General features: G+C 45.0%; 1 protein-coding gene across 15 annotated transcripts in view; it reads left to right on the forward strand.

Annotated features, from left to right (window-relative positions):
• The window catches only part of HDAC4 (histone deacetylase 4), a 240882-nt gene that overhangs the window by 163045 nt on the left and 53369 nt on the right, over nucleotides 1–24468 (forward strand). For all 15 annotated transcript variants that reach the window (XR_014785743.1, XM_084819809.1, XM_084819817.1 and 12 more), the window contains 4 exons: nucleotides 15525–15658; nucleotides 17425–17545; nucleotides 20063–20109; nucleotides 21660–21767. Coding sequence is in view for 14 of the 15 variants with exons in the window: in XM_084819809.1 (XP_084675935.1) it covers nucleotides 15525–15658; nucleotides 17425–17545; nucleotides 20063–20109; nucleotides 21660–21767 (410 nt within the window). In the remaining variant the exon portion in view is untranslated. The remainder of the gene's footprint in view (nucleotides 1–15524; nucleotides 15659–17424; nucleotides 17546–20062; nucleotides 20110–21659; nucleotides 21768–24468) is intronic.

Below are 24468 nucleotides of genomic sequence, written 5' to 3' on the forward strand. Positions count from 1 at the left end.
GCAGATGCCTGGATCTCATGCACTTGCCGGATTTACTCCTCAGCAGTGCTGCGCTTGCGAGTTTCCAATCATCAAGCGGCGATGTCGTATTATCAACTCTTCCTGTGGGAAAAAGTGGGAGCCATCTTTGAGCACCTCCCTGAGGACAAGAGGGAATTGGCAAAGCTTTTTTAAAGCAAGGCCGCGTAGCTCCCCTGACAGCAAATAAAAACAAGACATCAGGCTGACTGTGATGACAAGGTGATTGTCAGATCTGTGGCCTTGAGATGATACGCTTGGGTCCGTTCCACTGGTCTGTCTCAGGAAACCAGGTCCCACATTGAGGACCTTCCCTTCAATGGTGAGGGCCTGCTTAACTCAAAAATGGATGAAAGCCATGGACCCCATGCAGAAAGCAAAAAATACTTCTTGGCATATAGGATTGGGACAACAACCCACTTCCTACAAACAGTTTAGGTGGTTTGGGCAATTGTCCTGTCAGCAGTCATATCCCCTGGCTGGTCAATCCTTTCGCCAGCCATCAGCCTCAGTACCAAAGCAGCAGTATCCACCTTCCTAGTTCAATGGTCCTTGCAGGAAGCAGGACAGCGATGGTGAACTCATCTTTGACTACCCCTCTTCTTTCTTCATCCTTCTTTCTGTCACCCCACTTTCAGAACTTGTCTGAAGTTCTTTCTACCAGCTTGGACACGTATCACATTGGACTCCTAAGTCTTTTCCATTATATAAGAGGGTTATAGGATTGAATTCAACACCCTTCCTCCTTTTAGTTCCATCAAAGTTTTGGCCCCCTCGCTGGTGTTATGAGCGGACGTAGAGATCCTCCTAATGAGAGGTGCTGTAGAGCACGTCCTGGTTCATCAGCTTCTCAACAGTTTCTACTCTCGACACTTCACCATTCTAAAGAAAGATGAAAGGGTTAAACTCATCCTGGATCTCAGAGAAATGGATGCCTTTATCACCCCCAAGTGGTTCCAGATAGTCATGTTGGCATCCATTCTCCATCTCCTATGGAAAAGGGACTGGTTCACATCCATGGATCTGAAAGATGCATATTTCTATATTACCATCAATCAAAAATACCAACGCTTCATCTGGTTAGCCATTGGGTCCAATGCCTACCAGCTTTGGGTGTTGCCTTCAGGCTTGCCACCGCACCGAGGGTCTTCACCAAGTGCATGGCTGTGGTGGGAGCTCACCTTAGCATCCAAGTGTTGGTGGTATACTCCTACATCTACGACTGGCTGCTGGTGGCATACATAAGGAAGGGGATCATGCAGTGGCGGGAGGTTGCCCCTGCTGCCTTCTGAAATCCTCAGGTAGCCAGAATCAACATGCAGACAATAGGGCTCTTTTCCAAGGCTTTTATTTCCATTCAACCTAATGACGCTTACAGATGCTAATTGCTTGATCCTACGAGTGAGACTTAAGAGAGCTGCCTACTCACAGGTTCTGACCTTAGGAATCAGTTGATCTCTGTTTGGAGGGGAAGGCAGGAAACCTCTGAACTTATGGGCTAGGAGGAGAGAGTCCACCCCTTTCCCGTGGGGCATTGGGGCGCCGCTGTGGCCATTGCGCCAAGCAGGCTGAGCACCTCCTCTCAGCACCCGCCATCTCCCGCTTGACGCTGCGCCGGCGCCTAGCATCCAGAAACTGCTGTTGCACCTCCCTCTTCCTGCCAGGGTCACTGTCACTCTCAGGAATGTGTACTGGGAGGGACTCTCCCCCTGGCTGCACCTCTGAACAGCGTGTGGGTTCCTCTCCCGCGGTTTCTATCTCTTCCTCAGAATCAGAACTGCTTTGGGGCTCTCTGGGCTCCGATCCAATCCTGACATGCAGGATGTCTCCTTGACATGTCACCTTCTGCAGGACCTCAGTCTCTACCTAACATAAAGAAATTCCACTCGAAGCCAACAAAGAGAATCCAATTCATCAGGGTAGTCTTGGATTCTACAGTGGCCTGAGTGTTCCTCCCTCTGGACTATGCATCAGTATTGACATGCCATGCAGGAGAGTTATCTACACAGAAAATTATCTGCACCTCTAGTAGTTACTGGGTCTGATGGTGGTTACTACTGCGGTAGTGCCTTTTGTACTCTTGTGGATGAAGGTGCTCCAGAATGGGTTTCTTCAGGTGTTTCCCAGGACTCATGGAGGGTATTCAATATTCTTATCCTTCAGGATAGCCCCTCTTCAGTAAGCAGGCAGGGCCAACGTCTTGCCAGTCTCATCTAGAGGGAGGGATATCCTGGTCCCGCAGACTGGCCCTGCCTACTGGCAGGCAAGTGCAGGATATTCTTGACTTTTTACAGGCAGGCCTTTCAAAAAGCTTAAGCACTGATACTCTGAAACAGCAGGCTGCAGCCTTGAACAGTGTCCTGGGGTGCAGGGGTGAAGAGGGACTGTCTTCACATCCCCATATCTGCCTGTTTTTTTATAGGGGTGGCGCTATTGAACACTCCACCCATTCATAGGTTTTCTTCATGGAACTTAAATTGGGTTCTGGCAGCTCTTATGAGGGATCGCTTTGAGCCAATGGGAAGAATTCCCCTCAGAGTTCTTACATGAAAACTGGTGTTTTTATTGGCTGTTACATCTGCTTTCAGGGTGTCTGAGTTGGGGGCTCTTTCCTCTAATCCTCAGCTATGTGTATTCCTCAATTACAAAGTGGTGCTTCGCGCCAATCCATCATTTATTACCAATGCAAACTCGATATTCCATACGTCCCAGGAGGTGGTTCTTTCTTGTTTTTGTCCCAGACCCAAACACCAACAGGAGAAGAATTGGCATATGCTTGATGTGCAGAGGGCTCTGCATTTCTGTTTGGATAGGACTGTGGCTGTCTTTCATGGATATGTCCCTGAGGAAAAAGGTGTCCGGGACCACCATTTCCAGATGGCTCAAGGAGTGCATTCAGGTGGCATATGCATTCAGCCTTGGGAAACGAGCTCCTCAAGGGGTGGCCGCTCATTCTCTCTGGGGAACAGCCACATCTATGGCAGGTCTTCCATGGAAGAGATCTGTAGGGCTGCTACATGGGCATCCGTACATACCTTTTCTAAACATTACAAAGTGGACAAATATTCTTCTGCTGATGCAGTCTTTGGGAGGAGGATTTTGCAACAGGTTGTTTATGTCTGAGGTTAAGCCAACTGGACTCCCACCCAGTGATGGAACTGCTCTTGTACATCCTGAAGGATAAGAATACTGAATGCCCTCCATGAGTCCTGGGAAGAAGGAAATTCTTACAATGAATTCATGTTTCCAGGACTCCCAAAGGGCATTTGCCCACCTCTTCAGTCCAGTTTTTGAGCTCGGGGGTGGGGGGAGATTTTTAGGGCTTCTGCCTCTGCCACACATGTGGGGGTGCTAAATAGTTTTCCTGGGGGAAATTCCCATTTCAATTATAGTTTTTTTAGTTCTCAAGATGTGATGTTAACACGCTTGGATTATTCAACTGGCATTTTTTGGCCAGGAGTTGAGTTAGTATTCCAATTGTATAGTTTCTTGTTTTGGAGGTAATAGAGGTTTTTCTGCTTTTCCAGTACCTGCCTTGGAGATCAGGATATTTCTCCCTTTAGAGGAGACCAGCAAGATGTTGGCCCTGCCTGCTTATGGAAGAGGAGGGGCTATCCTGAAGGATAAGAATATTGAATGCCATCTGGGAGTCCTGGAAACAGGAATTCACGCTAAGAATTTCCATTTCAACCCCCTCTGGGATGCCCGCCATACCTGTCTTCGTGTAATCCAGGAAGTGGCTTACTCATTGGTGTGGTAGATGGATGCTTCCAACCTGGGTATGAGACTCTCATTTCTCCAGCCTTCCCCATCTTGGACCCTTACCACAGATGCGTCCTTGTGGGGATGGGGGGCTCACTGTGGAGGTGCAAGGGGTGTTGACCAAAGAGGAATCTGAACATCACATCAATTTCTTGGAGTTGCCAGCAGTCAAAAAGGCTCTGCAAGCTTTTGATACCAATCTCGGTCACTTGGTTCAAGTAGTCTTAGACAATGCCACCACAATTTACTACTTGAACAAACAAGGGGTACGAAATCTCTCCCTCTGGTCAGCCTAACCCTCAGGATCTTTGACTGGTGCATCCCCTGTCAAATTGGTCTGGTTGCAGTTCACATTGCCAGGGTGGGCAACATCATAGCCAACCAGCTGAGTTGGACCTATTCCACTTCCCATGAGTGGGAACTGGACAGGACAGTCCTTGCAGATCTATTTTGCCTTTGGGACATTCCAGAGGTAGACTTGTTTGCCTGGGTGGTCAATGCTATTTGCCCAAACTTCTGCAGCAGAGCAGGAGTGGATGAGACGTCTGTGGGACGCCTTTGTCTTCAAGTGGACAGAAACACTGTTTTATCTTTTTCTGCCTTTCTCACTCATAACAAAAGTGCTAGCAAAGATAAGGGTGGATGGGACGGACTGCACCCTGATCATTCCATGGTGGCAGTTGTCTGTGTGTACCTCCAGCTCAAGAACATTGAGGTTTACCTGTATTTAGGCGACTGGCTCCTGGTCGCGATTCCAAAGTAACCATGGATCATTCAGTCATTTTTGCTTGCAGCCTTCCCTCCGCTGTTGGTTTCGTGTTCCAAGCAAGAATTGCTTGGTGAGAGGATGGGTAAACACTGAAGATCTGTGCATATGTCCTCTCATCACTGATACTGCCGTCGCATAAACTCTAATGGACAAATATTTATGGCCCTTCCAAAACAAGTGGGTAAGGAACAAAACTTCTGTAATTGAACATGACATGGGAGAAACCGTTAGATTCCACAAACTTCCTGAAAGTTACTCATTTACTATTATAAGAGAGGCAGGTAGCTGGACATCTAGCCACATCCAACACTTGTTGAACTGGAGATGGGATTGACCGTCCCAATCTCAGGGAGGGAATTACCCCACAAAGACAAGCACAGTCTGTGCCTGTTTTGCCTGGGGAAAAGGCACATTGTAGAGACTTGTCAATACTGCAATGCCTTTTCCAAACAGGCAAAGACAAACCGCTCTGACTGGCTGAAAGCTACGTTGTGGAAGGGAGTGTTCGAGTTCATCAAGGGCCCTAAGAAAATGACGGAGGCTGTTCCAAATCCCCTCGACGCCGTGCTTCACGAGGCACCCAAGACCCAACACCAGGTTGGTCTTTGGTGTTGGCGCTTGAAAAAAGACTTTCAAAGAAGGCAAAGACTTCTAAAAAATCTACCCTTTTGTCTTCTGAACATAAGAAGTGAAAGAAGACTGCTAAAAAGACTCATGACATAACTCAGGACCGAGTGAAGGGCTTGTATGCTGATCCTTCTGTTCCTCAAATTCAGCTGCTGCCTCCTTCACTGCCAGGCATGCCTGTTCAAGACGAGCCTCTTGTCCCTATCCCAACAGCACCTCGGGATCGACAACCAGTGATACTGATACTGTCGGTACCGGTACCTGTACCCACACTGCTGCTCCTGGTGTCACCGATACAAATGGTGCCAGCCCCATAAAGGGAGCCCCTCCTTCCAACATCTACGTTGGAGGGTGAGATCAGGGAGCTGTCACCTCTCCAGCCTCTACCTTGTCCATAGCCAAGGCATGGCTATTATAATCCCGGATGGGATAGGTGTCCACACTCGCCAGAATCGGTATACTCCATAGCATCATCTCACAGATCATACAAATTGAGTGGACGAGACAGTTGTTGGCACCAGGAGCACTCCAGGTTCCCACAGTCTGAATGGGGAAGGCATCCCTCTCACTGTGGCCATATCAGACCATGGCAATGAGTTGAGTACGACGACGATGTAAGGCAGGATCATCATTTGCCTGAATGGCTGGTATGGGAGGAAGATTGCCCCTGAATCCAGCCATCAGCTACCATCTCGAAGGCACCAAATGAGTCCATGCCACCTGCGCCAGAGTATTTGCAACCCCTTCCATATGTTGTCCTGCCTCCTCCTGTGCATAGGTCTCCACTGACTACCTCAGGCACCACCGCAGCAAAATCTAGCACAAACTCTGTTTCATACCCAACAGTCCCTTCCACAACCTGCTCTGCAATTGACAGCACGTTTGACTGAAACAGAGGCTACAAATCTGACTCAACTTCCGAGTCATCATGTCTGCTTTCATTCTCCTCTCCAGATACTTTGGTTGGGACCAACAAATCTATTTCTCTTTCTGAGGATTTGGGTCAATTTGCTGACCAAATCCTCAGAGTGGCACAGGCGCTGGGACTTGAGATGCAACAGGCCACTCAATCCATCCAGGACCCAGTTTTCGATGCAGTAAATGCAGAGTCTTATAAACTGGTGGCTATTCCAGTACTGCCTACCCTCAATGGGACCATCAGACAATCCTGAAATGCCCCCTCTACAATACTACCAATATCTAAGTGCTTAGAGGGTATGTATCGTCTGTTTTAAGATTAAGATTGCTGGGAGAATTATCAACAACCTCAGATATGCAGACGATACCACCCTAATGGCAGAAAGTGAAGAGGATCTAAAGAGCCTCTTGTTGAGGGTGAAAGTGGAGAGTGCAAAAGCTGGTTTGAAACTCAACATTAAAAAAAACTAAGGTCATGGCATCTGGCCCCATCGCTTCCTGGCATATAGAAGGGGAAGAAATGGAAGCAGTGACAGATTTTATTTTCTTGGGCTCCAAGATCACCGCAGACGGTGACTGTAGCCATGAACTTAAAAGACGCTTGCTCCTTGGGAGGAAAGCTATGACAAACCTAGACAGCATAGTAAGAAGCAGAGACATCACCTTGCCGACAAAGATTCGTATAATCAAAGCTATGGTTTTCCCAGTACCAACATATGGCTGTGAGAGCTGGACTATAAGGAAGGTTGAGCGCCGAAGAATCGATGCTTTCGAACTGTGGTGCTGGAGAAGACTCTTACATCAGACCCTGTCTGCAAGGAGGTCAAATCAGTCAAATCTAAAGGAAATTAACCCTGAGTGCTCATTGGAAGGACAGATACTGAAGCTGAAGCTCAAATATTTTGGCCACCTAATGCGAAGAGAAAACTCCCTAGAAAAGACCTTGATGCTGGGAAAGATGGAAGGCAAAAGGAGAAGGGGACAGCAGAGGATGAGATGGCTAAATAGCATCACCGATGCAATGAATATGAACTTAAGCACACTCTGGGAGAGAGCGGAGAACAGGAAGGCCTGGCGTGCTATGGTCCATGGGGTCATGAAGTGTCGGACACGACTTAACGACTGAATAACAATCGTCTATCAAGCGGCAATGACAGGTTACCATTTTCTGTTGTGGGACAAAGTGGGCAAAGTCCTTGATCTTTTGCCTGAGGATAAAAAGGAGATGGGTCATCTCTTTAGAGGTGAAGTGTTGAAATTATCAAGACAACAGATAAATACTTCTGCCACCAGACAGTTTGCAACTCAAAAGTCTTGGTAAGCTCAATTGCCCTTTGGCGCCATGCTTGGCTTAGATCCTCTGGTCTCCCTCAGGAAACGAGATCAAGAATAGAAGATCTACCATTCAGTGGGCAAGGACTGTTCAATGCATAGACAGACAAAGCTTTGGACACAGTCCAGAAAGTTTGTATCACAGCCCGCTGGATAGGATTTCGCCCACAACAGCAGCAACCTAGGTATTGTCATTGGTACCAATCTTCAACCCCTCAAAACCAACCCTGCTGTCAAGGGCTCCTTGGAGGGCTCTCAGTCTAATCCAGTAGCCAAGTCCAGACACAGACAAAGGGACTCTTTTCAAAGCTTTATTCTTCTTTTATAACTTAACAGCTCTACAGGTAGCAACTAGATCTGAGCAGCAGCATCCCTATGCCCTAAGTTAGAACAGTTGGTCCCCATTTGAAAAGCAATTACTGGCAGACCCCTGAATATAAGGACTAGGGAGAATCCCTCCCCTTTTCCCTTGGATCCTCTGGGCGCAACCGTTCTTTGAGCGCCAACCGGGCGCTACGCCTCCTTTCTGCGCTCTCCATTTGGCGCCGCTCTCTGCGTCTGCGCCACGCATCTAACCAGTCTGCTATCGGTGCTGGGTCACTCCCTGGACTGCTTTTTAATCTAGGAATGTGGGTGGGAGGAATCTCTGGCAGCTGCGGGCCCTGGGAAAAAGGGGCGCGCTCCTCTCCCAGGAGCGACTGCTCTTCCTCCGAATCAGAACTACTCTGGGATTCTATGGGCTCAGTGTCCACCCTGACACCTACAACACTGGATTGAGTCAGCAGTTATCCAGGTCCTGCAACTATTGTAGGAAACCTGACAGCAGGGGCATATGGCACCTTTGACTTGCTGCTTTCTCCATGTTCAGTCAACCAACAACCTCTAACTTTTGGGGCACGCCTGTCACAATACCATCTGGCCTGGCAAGACATCACAACAGTCTCATGGGTCCTGACCATAATCTGGAAAGGGTATCAGACTGAATTTGATGCCATCTCTCCACTTTGTACTGTGAAGCTGACCATTCCATCTCCAGTCCTTCTTACTGAAGTTGAGACCCTCTCAACAAAGGAGCGATCCAGCCAGTCCTGCCCAACCGACTGATGGACGGTTGTTATTCCCAGTACTTCACAGTACTGAAAAGGGCAGCCTTCAACCAATGGACCTCAGGCAATTCAACAGGTACATCTTGCCCAGATAATTCTGGATGGTTACACTGGCATCTATTCTCCCCTTCCTCTCCCAAGGAGACATCTTCTCACAAGTCTGGGATTATATATCAATTTGGAGAAGTCTCATCTTGTAGCTACCCAGAACATAATGTTCATAGGGGCATTGTTGAATTCCCAAGTGGGACGTGCTTTCCTACCCGACACCAGACTGGAAGTACTAGTTGCTTGTGCCTCGGATATGCTGGCAAGCAAACAGACCACAGCGTACAAGATTCAGTGCTTACTGGAGTTTATGGCAGCGATGACGGTGGTTGTTTGCTATGTGCGTTCACAGATGAGACCCTTACAAAATCGGTCATACCACATTGGATAAGTTTAGTGGCTACTCATGTCACAGATGTGGACAGTGTTCTGTCTGATCAGCTCAGTCAGACAATGCTGACCTCCAACGCATGGGAGATGGACAGGTCCATTCTAAGCAACCTCTTCAGGCATTGGGGAATGCTGAAGATCAACCTATTTGCCACTGTGACCAATGCCATCTGTCCCAACTTCTGCACCAGAGCAAGACAAGGTCCGGGCTTGATGGAGGATGCTTTTGTTTTTCAATGGGAAGGAACTCTGTTCTACATCTTTCCTCCTCATTAATAACCAGAGTCCTGGCAAAGATCGTGGTGGATGGCACCAACTGCATACTTATAACACCTTGGTAGCTGCACCAACCTTCGTTCACTCCTGTAATGCAGCTAGCTCAGGGTCTATACTGACGTCTCCCATCAACTCCATATCTCCCCACCATGGAGAACAACTGGATTCAACATCCTGACCTGTCCACTCTGTATGACGGCGTGGAGGATTGACTGGCTGATATTCCCATAGCCCTGGCTGGGGTACAGAGAATTTTGGATGCTGTGCGTAAGCCTTCCACACAGCACTCCTACTCAAGGAAGTGGACTGTTTTTGTGCATTTGCTCTTCAGCAGAGCTTCCATCCAAGACGGCGCTCAGTGCACCAAATCCTCCAATTCTTCCTATCCCTTTTTGTTGTGCTAAAAGCATTTTTGTTGAATCCCTGTGAGCCACTCATTACTGTGGGCTTTTGCCTCTTTTCCTGGAAGGTGGCCTTTCTAGTAGCAATAACATCTGCACGTTGGGCCAGTGACCTCTGTGCGCTCAGGGTAGACCAGCCATATCTCAGCTTTCATCAAGATAAAGTGGTGCTTTGACCTGATCCTGCTTTTCTTCCAAAAGTTGTTTCAGAGTTCCATTTGTATCAGGACATTGTTTTGCCTGCTTTCTTTTCCTCCCCGTCTGCACCTCTGGAGTTGACCACACACTCAATGCGTGCCATGCCCTGGCTTTCTACAAGGTGTGAATTTCATTTGTCATCTCACCTTTTTGTTTACTATGTCAGTAAACAGAAAGGCCAGCTTCTGTCTACCCAGCGCCTTGCTTTGTGGATCATTAAGACTGTCAAGCTGTCATATGAGCTGGCTGGGCTTGAACTGTCTGCCCCAGTTAGGGCTCACTCCACTCGTGTGGTAGCAACATCTGTCATGTTCAACAGAGGGGTCTCTATCCCTGTACTGTGTCGCGCAGCCACTGTCCACCTTTGCGAAGCACTACAAATTGGACACTTGGGCGAGAGCTGACTGTGCCTTTTGTCATGCCGTCCTTTCATCTGTATTGTAATAGGACACCGATCTACCTCTATTGTAAGTTAGCTTGCTAATCAGCCATATGTGTGATGCACAGAGACCACAAAGAAGAAAGACAGGTTGCTACCTGTAACTGTAGTTGTTCGAGTGGTCTTCTGTGCATTCACACAACCCACCCACCACCCCCACTTCGGTGTCATACTCGAGTTCATTGTTGAGTACTGAAGTTTTGCTTACTTCTCTCTGTTACGAGGCTGCAATATCAGTCTCAAGGAACTGAAGGAAGAGGCGGGAACCTGCTAGGGATATGCACACTGCATGGTGGGGGAAGGGTTCCCACCAAAAACTCAGCTTTAGAAGTTTCCCAAACTGAGGCTCCACACAGGCACGGAGCCCATATGTGTGACAGATGACCACTTGAACAACTACAGTTACAGGTAGCAATCTGTCTTTTTCTTTCAGTCTCCTTCTACTCTGTTTAAATCCACTCTTCATACTCTGTACATTCGAAGGGCTTTTTATAAATTGAGGACTGAGACCTTTTGTCTGCCCCCTCACTTATTTGTGTGTTACAGTGGCAAGTAGCAAGGGCTTCCAGTGTCATTGCAGCAACTGTTGTCCTGGCTGCTCCACAGTATCACATTGGCATATGAATTAGCTGGCCTCAACTTTACTAGTTCAATCCGAGCTCACTCAACTCGTGCCATGGCTACTTTGGTGGTGTTTGGGAAAGGAGTCTCCCTTCCTGAGCTCTGCAAAACAGCTGCTTGGTCAAAGCAGTTGACCGTCATCAGGTAATACTGACTTGATGTGCGGGTCAGAGTGGTTTGCTCCTTTGGCTGTGCAGTTATGTCCACTGTCTTACAGTAGGACACTGCCCCAATGCCAGTAAGCCAGCTTGCTACTCACCCATATGTGTGATGCACAGAGACCACAAAGAAGAAAGACAGTTGCTTACTAGTGACTGTAGTTCTTCGAGTGGTCATCTCTGCATTTGCACAATCCACTCACCGTCCCCACTTCAGTGTTAATCTCAATACTGATATTGGCGCCAAGGCTCCACTCGGTTCCAAGGCAGCAAGGAACTGAGGGAATAGTCAGGAACTCACTAAGGACATGAGCACTGGGACGGTGGGGGAAAGTTCCTGCCAAAAATTCCTCAGCTATTGAAGTTTCCCAAACAGGACCCCACACAGGTGTAGAGCCCGTATATGTAAATGCACAGACAACCACTCGAAGAAGTACAGTTACAGGCAAGCAACCTGTTTACAGGTGGGTTGGTAGGAGGAGATTAAGAGCTGCTTCTCTGTCATTAGTCTTCTCTTAACAAACATTCACTCACTTTGGGGGAAGGGAAGGAAATCAGGGCTGCCCATTCTGTTCAGATTTTGCTACTGTTTTATTAATTTTTCAAAGCTGTTGGCTACATACCTTCCTGCTAGTACAACCCCCCTGCTCTTTTTCTGTCTTATGGGAGATGAGCTACTGATTTCCCTTATGGGGAAAGGGACTCCTCCATGCAAAGCCTGTGCTGCTGCACAGTTGGCAATGCAATTGAAACTGCGTGGGCTCAGTTTTGCTGCAATGCAAAGCAAAAGCGGCAGAGGCGGAGCTTCTGTTCTCAGCAGTTTGCTTCAGTAGAATGTGTGAGCTCATGCTCACTGCTGCTGACTAGGAAGTTTCTTAAAGCAACACTCCTGCTGAGATTAAAAGTCTAGTAGTAAAGGTGCTCCTGTCAAAACCCCAAAGTGGAAGGTTTCAGTCTCCTTCCATTGCATGCAAAAGAGGAGGAAGGGACAGGGGAGTAGCTGAGTTGTAATAATGCTAAACCATAGTCTTACAATGCAAGTTCTTGGTGGTATGGGGATACCAAATCATCTTGTCTGCCTCCTGAGGAATCTGTATAATGACCAAGTAGCAACGGTAAGAACAGACCATGGAACAATGGACTGGTTTAAGATTGGGAAAGGAGTATGGCAGGGTTGTATACTCTCACCTTACCAATTCAACCTGTACGCAGAACACATCATGCGACGTGCTGGCCTTGATGAATCCAAGGCTGGAGTTAAAATCGCTGGAAGAACCATTAAGAATCTCATATATGCAGTTGATACCACTTTGATGGCTGAAAGCGAGGAGGAGCTGAGGAAACTTATGATGAAGGTGAAAGAAGAAAGTGCAAAAGCTGGGTTGCAGTTAAACCTCAAAAAAACCAAGATTATGGCAACCAGCTTGATTGATAACTGGCAAATAGAGGGAGAAAACATGGAGGCAGTGACAGACTTTGTCTTTCTAGGCACAAAGATTACTGCAGACGCTGACTGCAGCCAGGAAATCAGAAGACGTTTACTTCTTGGGAGGAGAGCAGTGACAAATCTTGATAAAATAGTTAAGAGCAGAAACATCACACTGACAACAGAAGTCGGCATAGTTAAAGCAATGGTATTCCCCGTAGTAACTTATGGCTGCGAGAGCTGGACCATAAGGAAGGCTGAGCGAAGGAAGATAGATGCTTTTGAACTGTGGTGCTGGAGGAAAATTCTGAGAGTGCCTTGGACTGCAAGAAGATCAAACCAGTCCATACTCCAGGAAATAAAGCCAGACTGCTCACTTGAGGGAATGATATTAAAGGCAAAACTGAAGTACTTTGGCCACGTCATGAGAAGACAGGATACTCTGGAGAAGATGCTGATGATAGGGAAAGTGGAAGGCCAAAGGAAGAGGGGCCGACCAAGGGCAAGATGGATGGATGATATTCTGGAGGTGACGGACTCGACCTTGGAGGAGCTGGGGGTGGCGACGGCCGACAGGATGCTCTGGCGTGGGCTGGTCCATGAAGTCACAAAGAGTTGGAAGCGACTGAACGAATAAACAACAATTAGTCTTACATTACACTTGACCTGTGCCATAGGATTCTTTGATGCTGATTTTGGTATTTCAATTTGAATATTATTTTCCTATTCTTTCTGTGTTAACTTTAAAAACTTGTGATTTACTTTCTGTTGGCATGAAATGTTCCTTATTTAAATAACAGAGGATTCTTGCACTGAAGAAAATGTTACATAGCTGGTTGTGAAACTTTTAGAACCTGTCTATCCCTCTTTTAACAGGTGTTTTGATTTTTTTGTAAAGTTGTGTCATGCACATTACATAAATTTATTTATTTATTTTATTAAATTTATTAATCACCCATCTGGCTGGTCACCCAGCCACTCTGGGCGATGTACAGCATGTAATAAAACAGTTTAAAACAATAAAATTCTACAATAAAAATGCTTTCTAAAATACTCTAACCCACCCCAAATGCCTGCCTGAACAACCACGCTTTTAATGCATGGCGGAAGCTCATTAAAGAGGGGGCATGGTGGAGTTCCCTAGGGAGGGAGTTCCACAGAGTGGGGGCCACCACAGAAAAGGCCCTCTCCCTCGTCCCCACCAGTCTAGCTGTCCTGGCTGATGGGACAGAGAGAAGGCCATCCGAGGCTGATCTTGTTAAGCGACCTGTCTGGTGTTGCTGGAGGTGCTCCTTAAGATAGGCTGGGCCAGAACCATATAGGGTTTTAAAGGTCAAAGCCAACACCTTGAATTTGGCCCGGAAAACAACTGGTAAGCAGTGCAACTCCTTCAGCACTGGAGTGATGTGATCTCGCTGGCGGCTGCCTTTAATCAGGCGAGCTGCCACATTCTGTACCAGCTGCAGCTTCCGAACCGTCTTCAAGGGTAGACCGCATTACAGTAGTCTAAACGAGAGGAGACCAGGGCATGTACTACCGATGGGAGCAGATGGTCGGGAAGGAAGGGGCGCAGCTGCCGTATCGGATGGAGTTGATACAGCGCTGTCCAGCTCACAGCTGACACCTGAGCCTCCATGGACAGCTGGGAGTCCAAAATGACCCCCAGGCTGCGGACCTGGTCTTTCAAGGGTAGCCGTACCCCATTCAACACCAGGTCAACATCCCCTAGCCTCCTCTTGTCTCCCACCAAAAGTACCTCGGTCTTGTCAGGGTTCAGCTTCAGCTTATTCCTCCCCATCCAGCCACTCACCGTCTCCAGACATTTGGACAGGGATTCTACGGCCAACCATGGTGAAGACTTGAATGAGAGGTAGAGCTGCGTGTCATCCGCATATTGATGACACCGCACCCCAAACCTCCTGATGATAGCCCCCAGCGGCTTCACATAGATGTTAAATAGCATCGGGGAGAGGCTGTGGCACCCCACAAGTGAGTGGCCACGGGTCCGTAACCTCCTCTCCCAGTGCTACCCTCTAGTACCTGCCGGAGAGGAAGGACCGGAACCACCGCAATACGGTGTCTCCAATGCCCAGCCCCTCCAGGTGGTCCAGGAGGATACCGTGGTCAACGGTATCAAAAGCCACTGAGAGGTCGAGGAGAACAAGGAAGGAGCATTCACCCCTATCCAGAGCCCTCCTCATATCATCCACCAAGGCGACCAAGGCCGTTTCTTTCCCATGCCCAAGCCTGAAGCCCGACTGCAATGGGCCTAGATAATCGGTTTCTTCCAAGTGTGCCTTCAACTGCATTACCACCACCCGCTCAATCGCCTTGCCCCAAAATGGCAGATTTGAGACTGGGCAAAAGTTGTTCAGAACTTGGGGATCCAAGGAGGGCTTCTTTAAGAGTGGTCTTATCACTGCCTCCTTGAGGGCTGATGGCATGAATCCCTCCTCAAGGGAGGCGTTCACCACTGCCCTGATCCCCTCACCCAGTCTCTCTCTGCAGCCCATAATGAGTCAAGGTGGGCAAGGATCAAGTAAGCAGGTGGCCGGCCTTACAGATGAAAGCACCTTGTCCACTTCATCAGAAGGAAGAAGCTGCAACCGATTCCACAAAAGCAGTTTGCCACAGGCCGCCTCTTGCTCGCTAACTGTATCCACAGCGTGCAGAGTAACACTCCTAATCTGATCAATTTTATCTGCAAAGTGCCTTGCCAAGTCCTCACAGGAGGCCTTAGAATGCTCCAGTGGTTCCAAAGCCACAGGACCGAGCAGGCTCCAGACCACTTGGAACAGCCTCCTGGGACAGCACTCTGCGGATGCGATAGAGGCAGCATAATTTCATAAAATGAAATTTAAAACTGAATTCAGAATGTCCCACTTAAAAGAATCCTTTCCCCATACAATTGGAATTGACAGCACATTCTTGTAGATCTCTATTCAGAAGTAAGACCCACTGTATTCAGTGGGGCTTACTGCTGCATAAGTAGGTACAGGATTGCAGACTGAGCTATTTTGTATCCTCTAATGCAGGCCTTGTGTATGACACCTTGATGCTGAAACACCAGTGTACCTGTGGAAACACAAACAGTCATCCAGAACATGCTGGGAGGATCCAGAGCATTTGGTCACGGCTTCAGGAGACAGGTCTTCGTAGCAAGTGTGAGGTAACGGGTGACCTAATAGAATGGGGAAGGGCAAAAAGTCTTGTGTTCTTGGGAGAATGAGGCTTGCTTTTTACATACAGCAGAATGAAGGGGGTAAGAAGAGGCAGAGTCTCTTGACTTTATTCACTTTGATGCTCTAGGTATTTTTAAATGTCCATGGAGTTTTTACAAAAATTAACCTGCAACCCCAAATGGTTCCCATACACTCTACCACATCAGGATTCTACCACCTGATTATTACATATCTAAACCAAGCCTGAGTATGTTTGTGTCTCCTGTAATCTATTAATTATCTGAAACCTGTTAATTAGTTCTTGTAGATTTTGTCACCTGATTGCAGTGTGAGCTGGGCCTTGTTTGTGTCCAGTGTTTGATCTAGACACCCAGTGTCTAGATCAGCTCTGTTCATTAGACCTGTAGCATATTTGACTGGATTATGATAGATAGAGACTGCCTTTGATGGGTGTGAATGTCCCTTATTTGTATATTTTCACCCTTGTTGAATTTTCTAGATGCTGCTATAGTTGCACTAGTATAACCATTAGATGAATATCACCACTCCTGATTTGCACACTAAGCCTTTATGTTTTAGTTTAAGTGGTCTTAATTAGCCAAACCTTTCTTTTTTCAAACCGATGTGATAATGAAGGCATAGTTGCCAGAAATAATGTAAGAGACAAAATCCATTAATTTATCCTCTAGTTATCTCAGATTAGATGCCTTGAAAATATGGGACAGCAACTCCAGGAAAAACTTACCACGCGCACTATTTGAGCTTCACTGACAGTCTGGCTTTTATCACAATAACAACCAAGCAAAAATGGTCCTTAACAATATATACAGTTAACAAAATCCTGAGTTAAGGGACATGAATATAAACAATTAAAATTGTTTAATATTAAACAGTGCAAATGTTAAAAACTTGACACATATGTCTGTTATAATATACAAATAAAAACTTGAGTGTATAAAACCCAAATGCTATAATGCTAAGATTAGCTAAGATGTTGTAGCAATGTAAAAAGACACGTATGACTATATATTAAACCAGAGTATACAAAACCTTTAAAACTACAAATAAGGTTTTATATACTCTAGTCTTTAAAAAAAAAAAAATCGTCATCATATGTAGACACATATAGATGAACATGGAATCAGATAAGCAATACTGGGTTAAATCCAACATTGCTGTAGTGGACATCCACTAGTGCAGTGGGACTTTCTCTATCCTCCCCCTGCAACCCTTTGCGCCACCCGAAAATCTGTTACTGAGGGTTACCAGAGCAGGTTTTGAGGGCACAGAAGGGCTGTGAGAGAAGGGGAAATGGCCCCTCCCTCCTAGTTCTGCTGATGGAAGCAGTTTTCAACAGAATGACACTGTTGGGTACAAGCCACTTTATTTGAAGTGCCTTTATTATACAGTTATTCCAAATTTTGCTAAATTGTTTCAGCACAATCTTTCCTAGTGAGGCAATTGTACTAATTCAGGGAATTATTGCCCTAGGTTTTAATTAATTTCACTATTTTCAATATCCAAACAGCAAAAATCTGTTTTCACAAATGATCCTCAAATTCTATACTTGGAGAAAGAATTATTCAGAATTTCCGAATGAAAATATAGATGTTTATCAAGTCAACACAGATCTGATATCAATTCTTTGGAACATAGACCTATGCACCACTTAATTTATGTTCTTTCCGGTTTTTGTTGCTGATCTTATTTAATTAGATTAAATGCAATTTCATTGCTTTCTTTTCTCCTGTAGTGTATTCGTGGAAGAAAAGCAACTCTAGAAGAGCTACAGACTGTTCATTCAGAAGCCCACACACTGCTTTATGGTACCAACCCTCTGAACAGACAGAAATTGGACAGCAAGAAACTGTTAGGTACAAAAGGGAATTCAGTGTTCTCTATATCTTTGAGCATCAGTTTATGCAGCTTGACCCTAGTGATCTGTGGATATATAAATATATAGAGCTTCCACCTTCACTGAAGTGAATGGAAAAGCCCTTGTACGTATGAGAGTTTCTTGTGTTTATCACTCCTCTTTCATTTGCAAGAGACCTCTGGACATGTCTGCTTGTGTGTATTAAAACTGGATTAGTAGTTTGAGAAATTAGCAGCCTTGAAAATCACAACCAGATTTTAAATAGTGCTTGACACATTAAAAAAAAATGAAATAGGGTGCAATCCTAAGTATTCTGTGGATGTTTAGACAGAAAAAATTCCTATACCTCCCAGCATGCCCCAGTCAGCAGGGAGTTATAGACTTTTCTCAGCCTTAATTGCACCCTTAATCTAAATGGCAGTCTTAAGAACAAAGTAAGCAGCCCATATTATTATTAATGTGGAAAACATGTATGTGTGCAATGTTTTAACAACCAAATAAAACCGTAAAATATGTATATAGATATACAAACTAAAATAATTTAAACCCAACACTGGTTAATAAATCCCTGACTAGATAAAATTGTTTCTATTAGTACGTCTATATTAGACCCACACATAATTTTAATAATCTTGGAAATTAGGTACAGTTGTACAAAATGTCAGTGGTATTTTCTTGGAAATTTGGTTTGATAATATTTGAAATAGCAAGGTTTATAGCTGAAATGATCTTGGATACAGTATTGAAATCTTTATGCAATCCAGTTCTTTGTATATGTACTCAGAAGCAAGTCCTACTGCATAGGATTGCAGCATTAATCAATTAAAATTTTTACAAGAATGAAATGTAATTAATGCCAGACAACATAGTCTTAGGGACAATTGGTCCTGTCATAGTGACCTCATTACTTTTTTTATGAGGTGACACATTTGGCTGGTAAATTTAGCCTGTTTATACTTGAGCTTGTGAGGCATTTGAATTATTACTGTGTAATGTACATGTCAAAAAATCCACTCTGGTTTTATTTAAGGATGTAGTGCATTTATTAGCAATAGGCTGACATTTCAACAATCATTTGGTAATAGGGAGTCAGGATTTTTCTAGTGTAATCATTATTGGATCAGATTTGGGAAAACATTAAAATATTTTTCTGAATGATCTCAAAGAAAATACAAAATTGCTGTTAATGCTGAGGAAGGCACAAAGAATGATGAATAATGGCAGAGTAATTGACCACTTGTTCAGTTGTTCTCTTTAAAATGCCACATATTTTAACATGATGCCAAGTCATAATTTTAAGAACAAAGCAGTCAGGCCATATGCTAATGGGGATTATTATTTTGGAAAGCATTAACTGTCTGTTAATACTTCATGGCACTAATAAAAATTAGTCCCTTTTTTATTTTCTGGAAAATAGATATTTCATATTTATTTATTTGTTACATTTCTATACCACCCAATAGCTGAAGTGCTCTGGGTGGGTCACAACAATTAAGTATATGTATGTGCCCTGATTTTTCTTCCCCTTCATGTATTTGCCAATATGCATTGGCTTGGAATAAGCCATTCTGAGACAGATAGAGTACCAGTTCAAATGTCAATGTAGTGTGGTTGCCACTGAAAAATTGCTTTTTCGTGGTTGGGCTCCTTACAGTTGCAGCACAGCTGATTTTCCAGATGTTTTGGTAAGTACCCTCACTAGTGCTACATCTCCCTGGGAACCAGGGGCAATTGTGTGAGCACATGCAATTTGATCTGGCTATATCCCCAATAACCCAAATATCAGATGTTATGCAACCACATGTAGCCCCAATCATGTTGGATAACTTTTTTGGCAGTTATTTTCCTCTGCTAACATTTGAATAAGCAGAAATAGAATATCATTCAGATCATTTTTTTCTTCTTCTGGAGCACTTCTTGATGAGAATGTGGGAGTTTTAAAAATTTCTTTTGAGTCCTAACAATGGTTCACAAAACAAGTCAAAAATACATTGGGAAGATTAATATGCAGTAATAGAGTTTGAACCCAATCAAGAGAATCCAAGTTTGTGTGTTTAAAGACTAAGCAGTAAAACAATCTGACAACTCATTAAGATGTATATACATCAAGGAAAGGTCTTGTAACAATTCTAGAGCAACTAGCCTGCAACTGCCCTATTCACATAAACAAATACTGGAAACCATGGCATGCAGTATACTGTCACAGTCTCTCTACCCTACAACATCCAACCCACAAGGATGACTTTGTAGATGGGGTATAATTGGACACTGAAGGTGTTGGCAGTTAGCGTGAGAGATCAAAACTGGAAGGTATAAGCGAGAGGCAAATAGGAGCAGAATAATTCATGCAGCATTTAATATAATTCTTTGGGTAGGTTTCTGCTTCAGCTGACTTAGAGATGCAATTCATTGTGTGTTTATGAAATGTTTTCAGTTGCAGGTTTTAAAGTGCCATAAAAAAGCCTATGAATGGTATAATTTCAACAATGTTCTGTTCTACTCTTGACTCCCTCAGGCTCTCTGACATCAATGTTTGTCAGGCTCCCTTGTGGTGGTGTTGGGGTAAGTATTTTTTTCTCATGTGTATATAGTGTAGGGACATACTAGAATTTTGCTCCTGTTTACAAATCCCATTTATAACTCCAAATGCAAACACAAGCAGGAGTATAATTTTTGGGAAATGTTCGCAATTTCCCATGCTTGCATTCATGTTCGAAAATGCTCACCTATGCAAATGTGCACTTCCGAAAATGTTCATTCCCCCCTTCTAGCCCCCCCCCGGAGCATTTCTCCCCCCCATGGGGGGAAAGTGTGCATTTGGGGTGCATGCTTGGATTAATTAAATTAATTAAGTCAATTAAAAAAAACTCTGATAGAAACAAGAACAAAAGTGGTTAGTGGCAGGGCCATTTCTTTGTGGGGGGCGGACAGGGCAACTGCCTTGGGCACTAGATTCTGGGGGCACCAAAACCCCCAGAAGATGGTGGCGCTTGGGCCCCTCCCCCATGCCATTTGCCTACTTATCCATGCCACCCAGAGAGCCCATAGGCCCACCCAATCTTTTGTTCTGAAAACTCTCACAGAGAGAGAGATCAGATGGGCGCTCTGGTGAGCTGTGCTGGGCACAACTTGCCAGGGAGCCCACCAGGCCCAATTGCTGCGCTTTGAGGGGCCCTTCTTTAAAGCGAGGCATTCTTGGTGAGATGGGTATGACGATTGCCTGTGCTGCCCCGATGCGGGCAATCTTCAGCGCCAGCTCACCCAGCATGCCTCACTTTAAGAAACGACCTCTCAAAGCGCAGCACAGAGGGTGAGGCAGGTGGCAGGGCGAGTAAAGAAGAAGACAGGCAGTAGCTGGAGAAGAGGAGGAGTTGGGAGTCTGTGTGTGTGGGGGGGAGAAGTGGTAGCCCAGGGGGCGGGGCGGGGAGAGAAGATAAGGACACAGCCAAGAGACTGGGGAAAGAAGAGATGGGGCAGCAGAGGCACATCTTTCCTAGGGTGCCAAAATACCTAGAGGTGGGCCTGATGAGTTGTGACCGGTAAAACATTAATTGATTACACCAGTAATAAAGCACAGAGGGCAGTATCCAGTACTGCTGCTGCACCTCTGCTGGTTCTGTTGCACTTGCAGGACCCACTGCAAGTGCAACAGGAACTAGCCCCTGCAAACGAGCAGACTACATGCCACCCCACAGAGTTCAGCCTATGTGTGGAGGGATGTGTCGGGTGTGTGTGTGAAAATGGCCCCCAGACTTCCCACAGTTTTCCACCTTTTGTGATGTTCAACTTAAAAGAGACCCCTAGAGGGTCTTATAAAAACAAGAACTAAAAACCAAGGAGATGAACAGTGAAGCTTCTGCTGTGATCCATCTTAGTGATTTACTTCTAGGTCCTTACCTTGTGATTTGTCTGCATTCATTTGGTAAAAATGCAGGAGCTGTGCCATCAGATACTGATGACCATAGCAATTAACACTAGAATTATGGTTTAACAGTTTGCACAAGTAACACACCTCTTATTCTAGAATTCAGTGCAGACTGCTTTATATTGATAAAATTGTTTCAAAATACACAACTATGGCTTTACTGTATTTGTGAATCTCTCTTATTTAGGTTGACAGTGATACAATTTGGAATGAAGTACATTCATTCAGTGCGGCTCGCCTTGCTGTTGGGTGTGTCATAGAGCTCGTTTTTAAAGTGGCTACAGGAGAACTGAAGGTTAGTGTGATATCAGTATTGATTTGGCCCTCATTTTGTGGATGTGAGAATGACTGGGTGACTTCTTGTGGGCTCTTCATGCAAAACCCCAGAAAATATGATTTTCACAATTTTTAGTATTTTAAAATCTGTGGAGCAAGAATCCTGCCCTACATTCTATTTCTTACAATCAGAGCAACACTTGAAAGTGCTACTAAGGGTTTTATTTTTACTTGATCTTTATTGTACAATTTGAAGACTGAAAATCTCTCTGATTTGAGTCATCACCAACTCATTCCTCTCCAGTCTCTTGTAACCGGTACATTACAACCTTCGTTCATGCTTCTGTAGCCTCAGAGTTTGACTACTGTAATGTGCTCTATATACATGAGGCTGCCCTTGAAGAGTATTGGGGAAATGCTGCTAATGCGGCTAGGTGAGACAAGTTGTTGGAACCATACAACACAAACTTACCTAAGGAGCACTAGCTGCCAATATGTGTCTTGGTGCTGGTTTTCTCTTTAAACCCCTTCATTCAGAGTTCTAGGAGAGACCTCTTCCCATTTGAGCCTCCATACGAATATAAGAAGAGCCCTGCTGGATCAGATCAGAGGCCTGTATAGCCCACTATCCTGTTTCTCAACATGGAAAGCCCACAAACAGAATACTATGGCAATATCCTTCTCCAATGTTGCTTCCCAGCAATTGCTCTTTAGAGGCAAGCCTCTTAATCTTGTGCTTAACTAGTATGACTAGTAGTCATTGATAGGTTATCCTCCATGAACTTGTCTAATTCCCTCTTAAAGTCATCTAAAGTAATGGCCATCATCTCATCTTGTGGCAGCAAATACCATAAATTAATTATGCATTGTGTGAAGCACTTCCATTTGTCTGTCCTGAATCTACTGTCATTGAGTTTTATTGGATGTGAGAGGAGGAAAACCTCTTTCCACTTCATGCATAATTTTGTAAATATCTGTCATGTGCCCCTTCAGTTGCCTTTTTTACTATATTACACCAGAAGTTAAATGCAATTTGCATCAGTTGGGGATGATAATGGGATCAGAGCAGCATGAACAGGGAATTTGGTATTTGCTTTGGCGGAAATCAAATAGGGGACTTCCTTCCAAGACAAATTCTAGCTTCAGAGGAGGAATTTTCCTTGGAACTGGAGGAAAGGGTTACATTCCCCCTCTATACCTGTTCTGATTCCATTAATTATCAATCCCTTCAGCTGATGCAATTTACATTTTGTTTAAAAACTGAATGTTAAATGCAAAGATATATTTAACTTAATGTCTAGTTTGCCCTAAAAAGCCCAAAATGTAGCCCTTGCTCATAGGGAAAGTGTTCGACTTCCCCTGAGCATTTGGGTTTCTTTTTTCCATCTTTTTGTGGCAACTAGAACTGTACACAGTATTTTTGTTTTATTGGACCAGAGATTTCTATAAGGGCATTTACATGACTGGCAATTTTATTTCATTAAAGCTTGTAACCTCCCGTGGACAGGATCCAATTTTGCCCTTGCGTGGGCAGCTAGGCCTGTCGATGCGGTACAGGCATGGCCTGTACCACTGGCAGCCGCAATGTAGTGTTTCTGGGGCAAGTCCCGAAACGAGCAGAAACACTTGTTTCTGGAAGGGGTGTGATTTAAGTGTGCGTGCACTGGGACCAGCAGGCCTGGCCACCCGTGCAAAGGCATGATTGTATCCTGCCCAGTATTTGCCCTTTTTACAGCTGGTCTGCACTGGGTCAGTCTTTTCATTTATGTATCTACCATGACCCAAACATTTCTTTCCTGCTAGTTTCAACCCATGCAAAGTTAGGGGCTTTTTACTCCAGTGTACATCATATTACATTTACTTACATTGAATTGAATTTTGCCACTTTGTTGCTCACTCACCACCTTTGGAGAGATCCTTTTGGAACTCTTCACAGGCCCCTTTGTTTTTCACTCCTCTGAATAATTTGATGTTATTTGCAAACGTGGCCTCACTGCTCACACCAAACTCCAGATCATTCATGAACAAGTTAAAAAGCACTGGTCCAAATGCAGATCCTTGGGGAACTCCATTTCTGTCTTCCCAGCAATGAGTGAACTGTCAGTTTATTCCTGTTCTTCAACTCATCACTGATCCATAAGAGAACTACTTCCCTTATCCCAAAATAAAATTACTTTGATAAGGAAATTTGTCATAGGCTTTTTGGGAATCCAAGCCTGCAGTGTCTATAACATAGGAAGCTGCTTTGTACCTAGACCATTGGCCCATTTAGTTTAGTATTGTCTACAGTGATGGCAGCAGCTCTCCGGGGCTGTTTCCTAGCCTTAACTAGAGGTGTGGGGGCTTGAACCTGGGACCTTCTGCATGCAAGGCATGTGCTCTACTACTAAGCTACAGCATCTCCCTGGATCATCCCTGTTGACTTGCTTGTTAATACTCTACAAAAACTCTAAAAGGTTAGTGAAGCAGGACTTAACTTTACAGAAGCCATACTGATTCTTCAGCAAGAGTTGTTTTTATATATGTTTAATTGTATTTAATATTCCTTAGTAATGAAATGGGCTGTGGAGTGACTGACATAGTCTCCCTTTTCTTGGGATCTTGCTTTAGAGAACTTCTTCCCCAGGGAACCCCAGGAAAGCCCTATAATGTAGTAAGATGGACAGACTCTACTGTTCCAAATTTGATCTCTGTCTTATTTTTTTGACTGCTGCATCTGG

Source organism: Heloderma suspectum, chromosome 1 (assembly GCF_057233095.1).
Source record: "Heloderma suspectum isolate Gila_16-S chromosome 1, 16-S_ref, whole genome shotgun sequence".
NCBI classification, from domain to species: Eukaryota; Metazoa; Chordata; class Lepidosauria; order Squamata; family Helodermatidae; genus Heloderma; species Heloderma suspectum.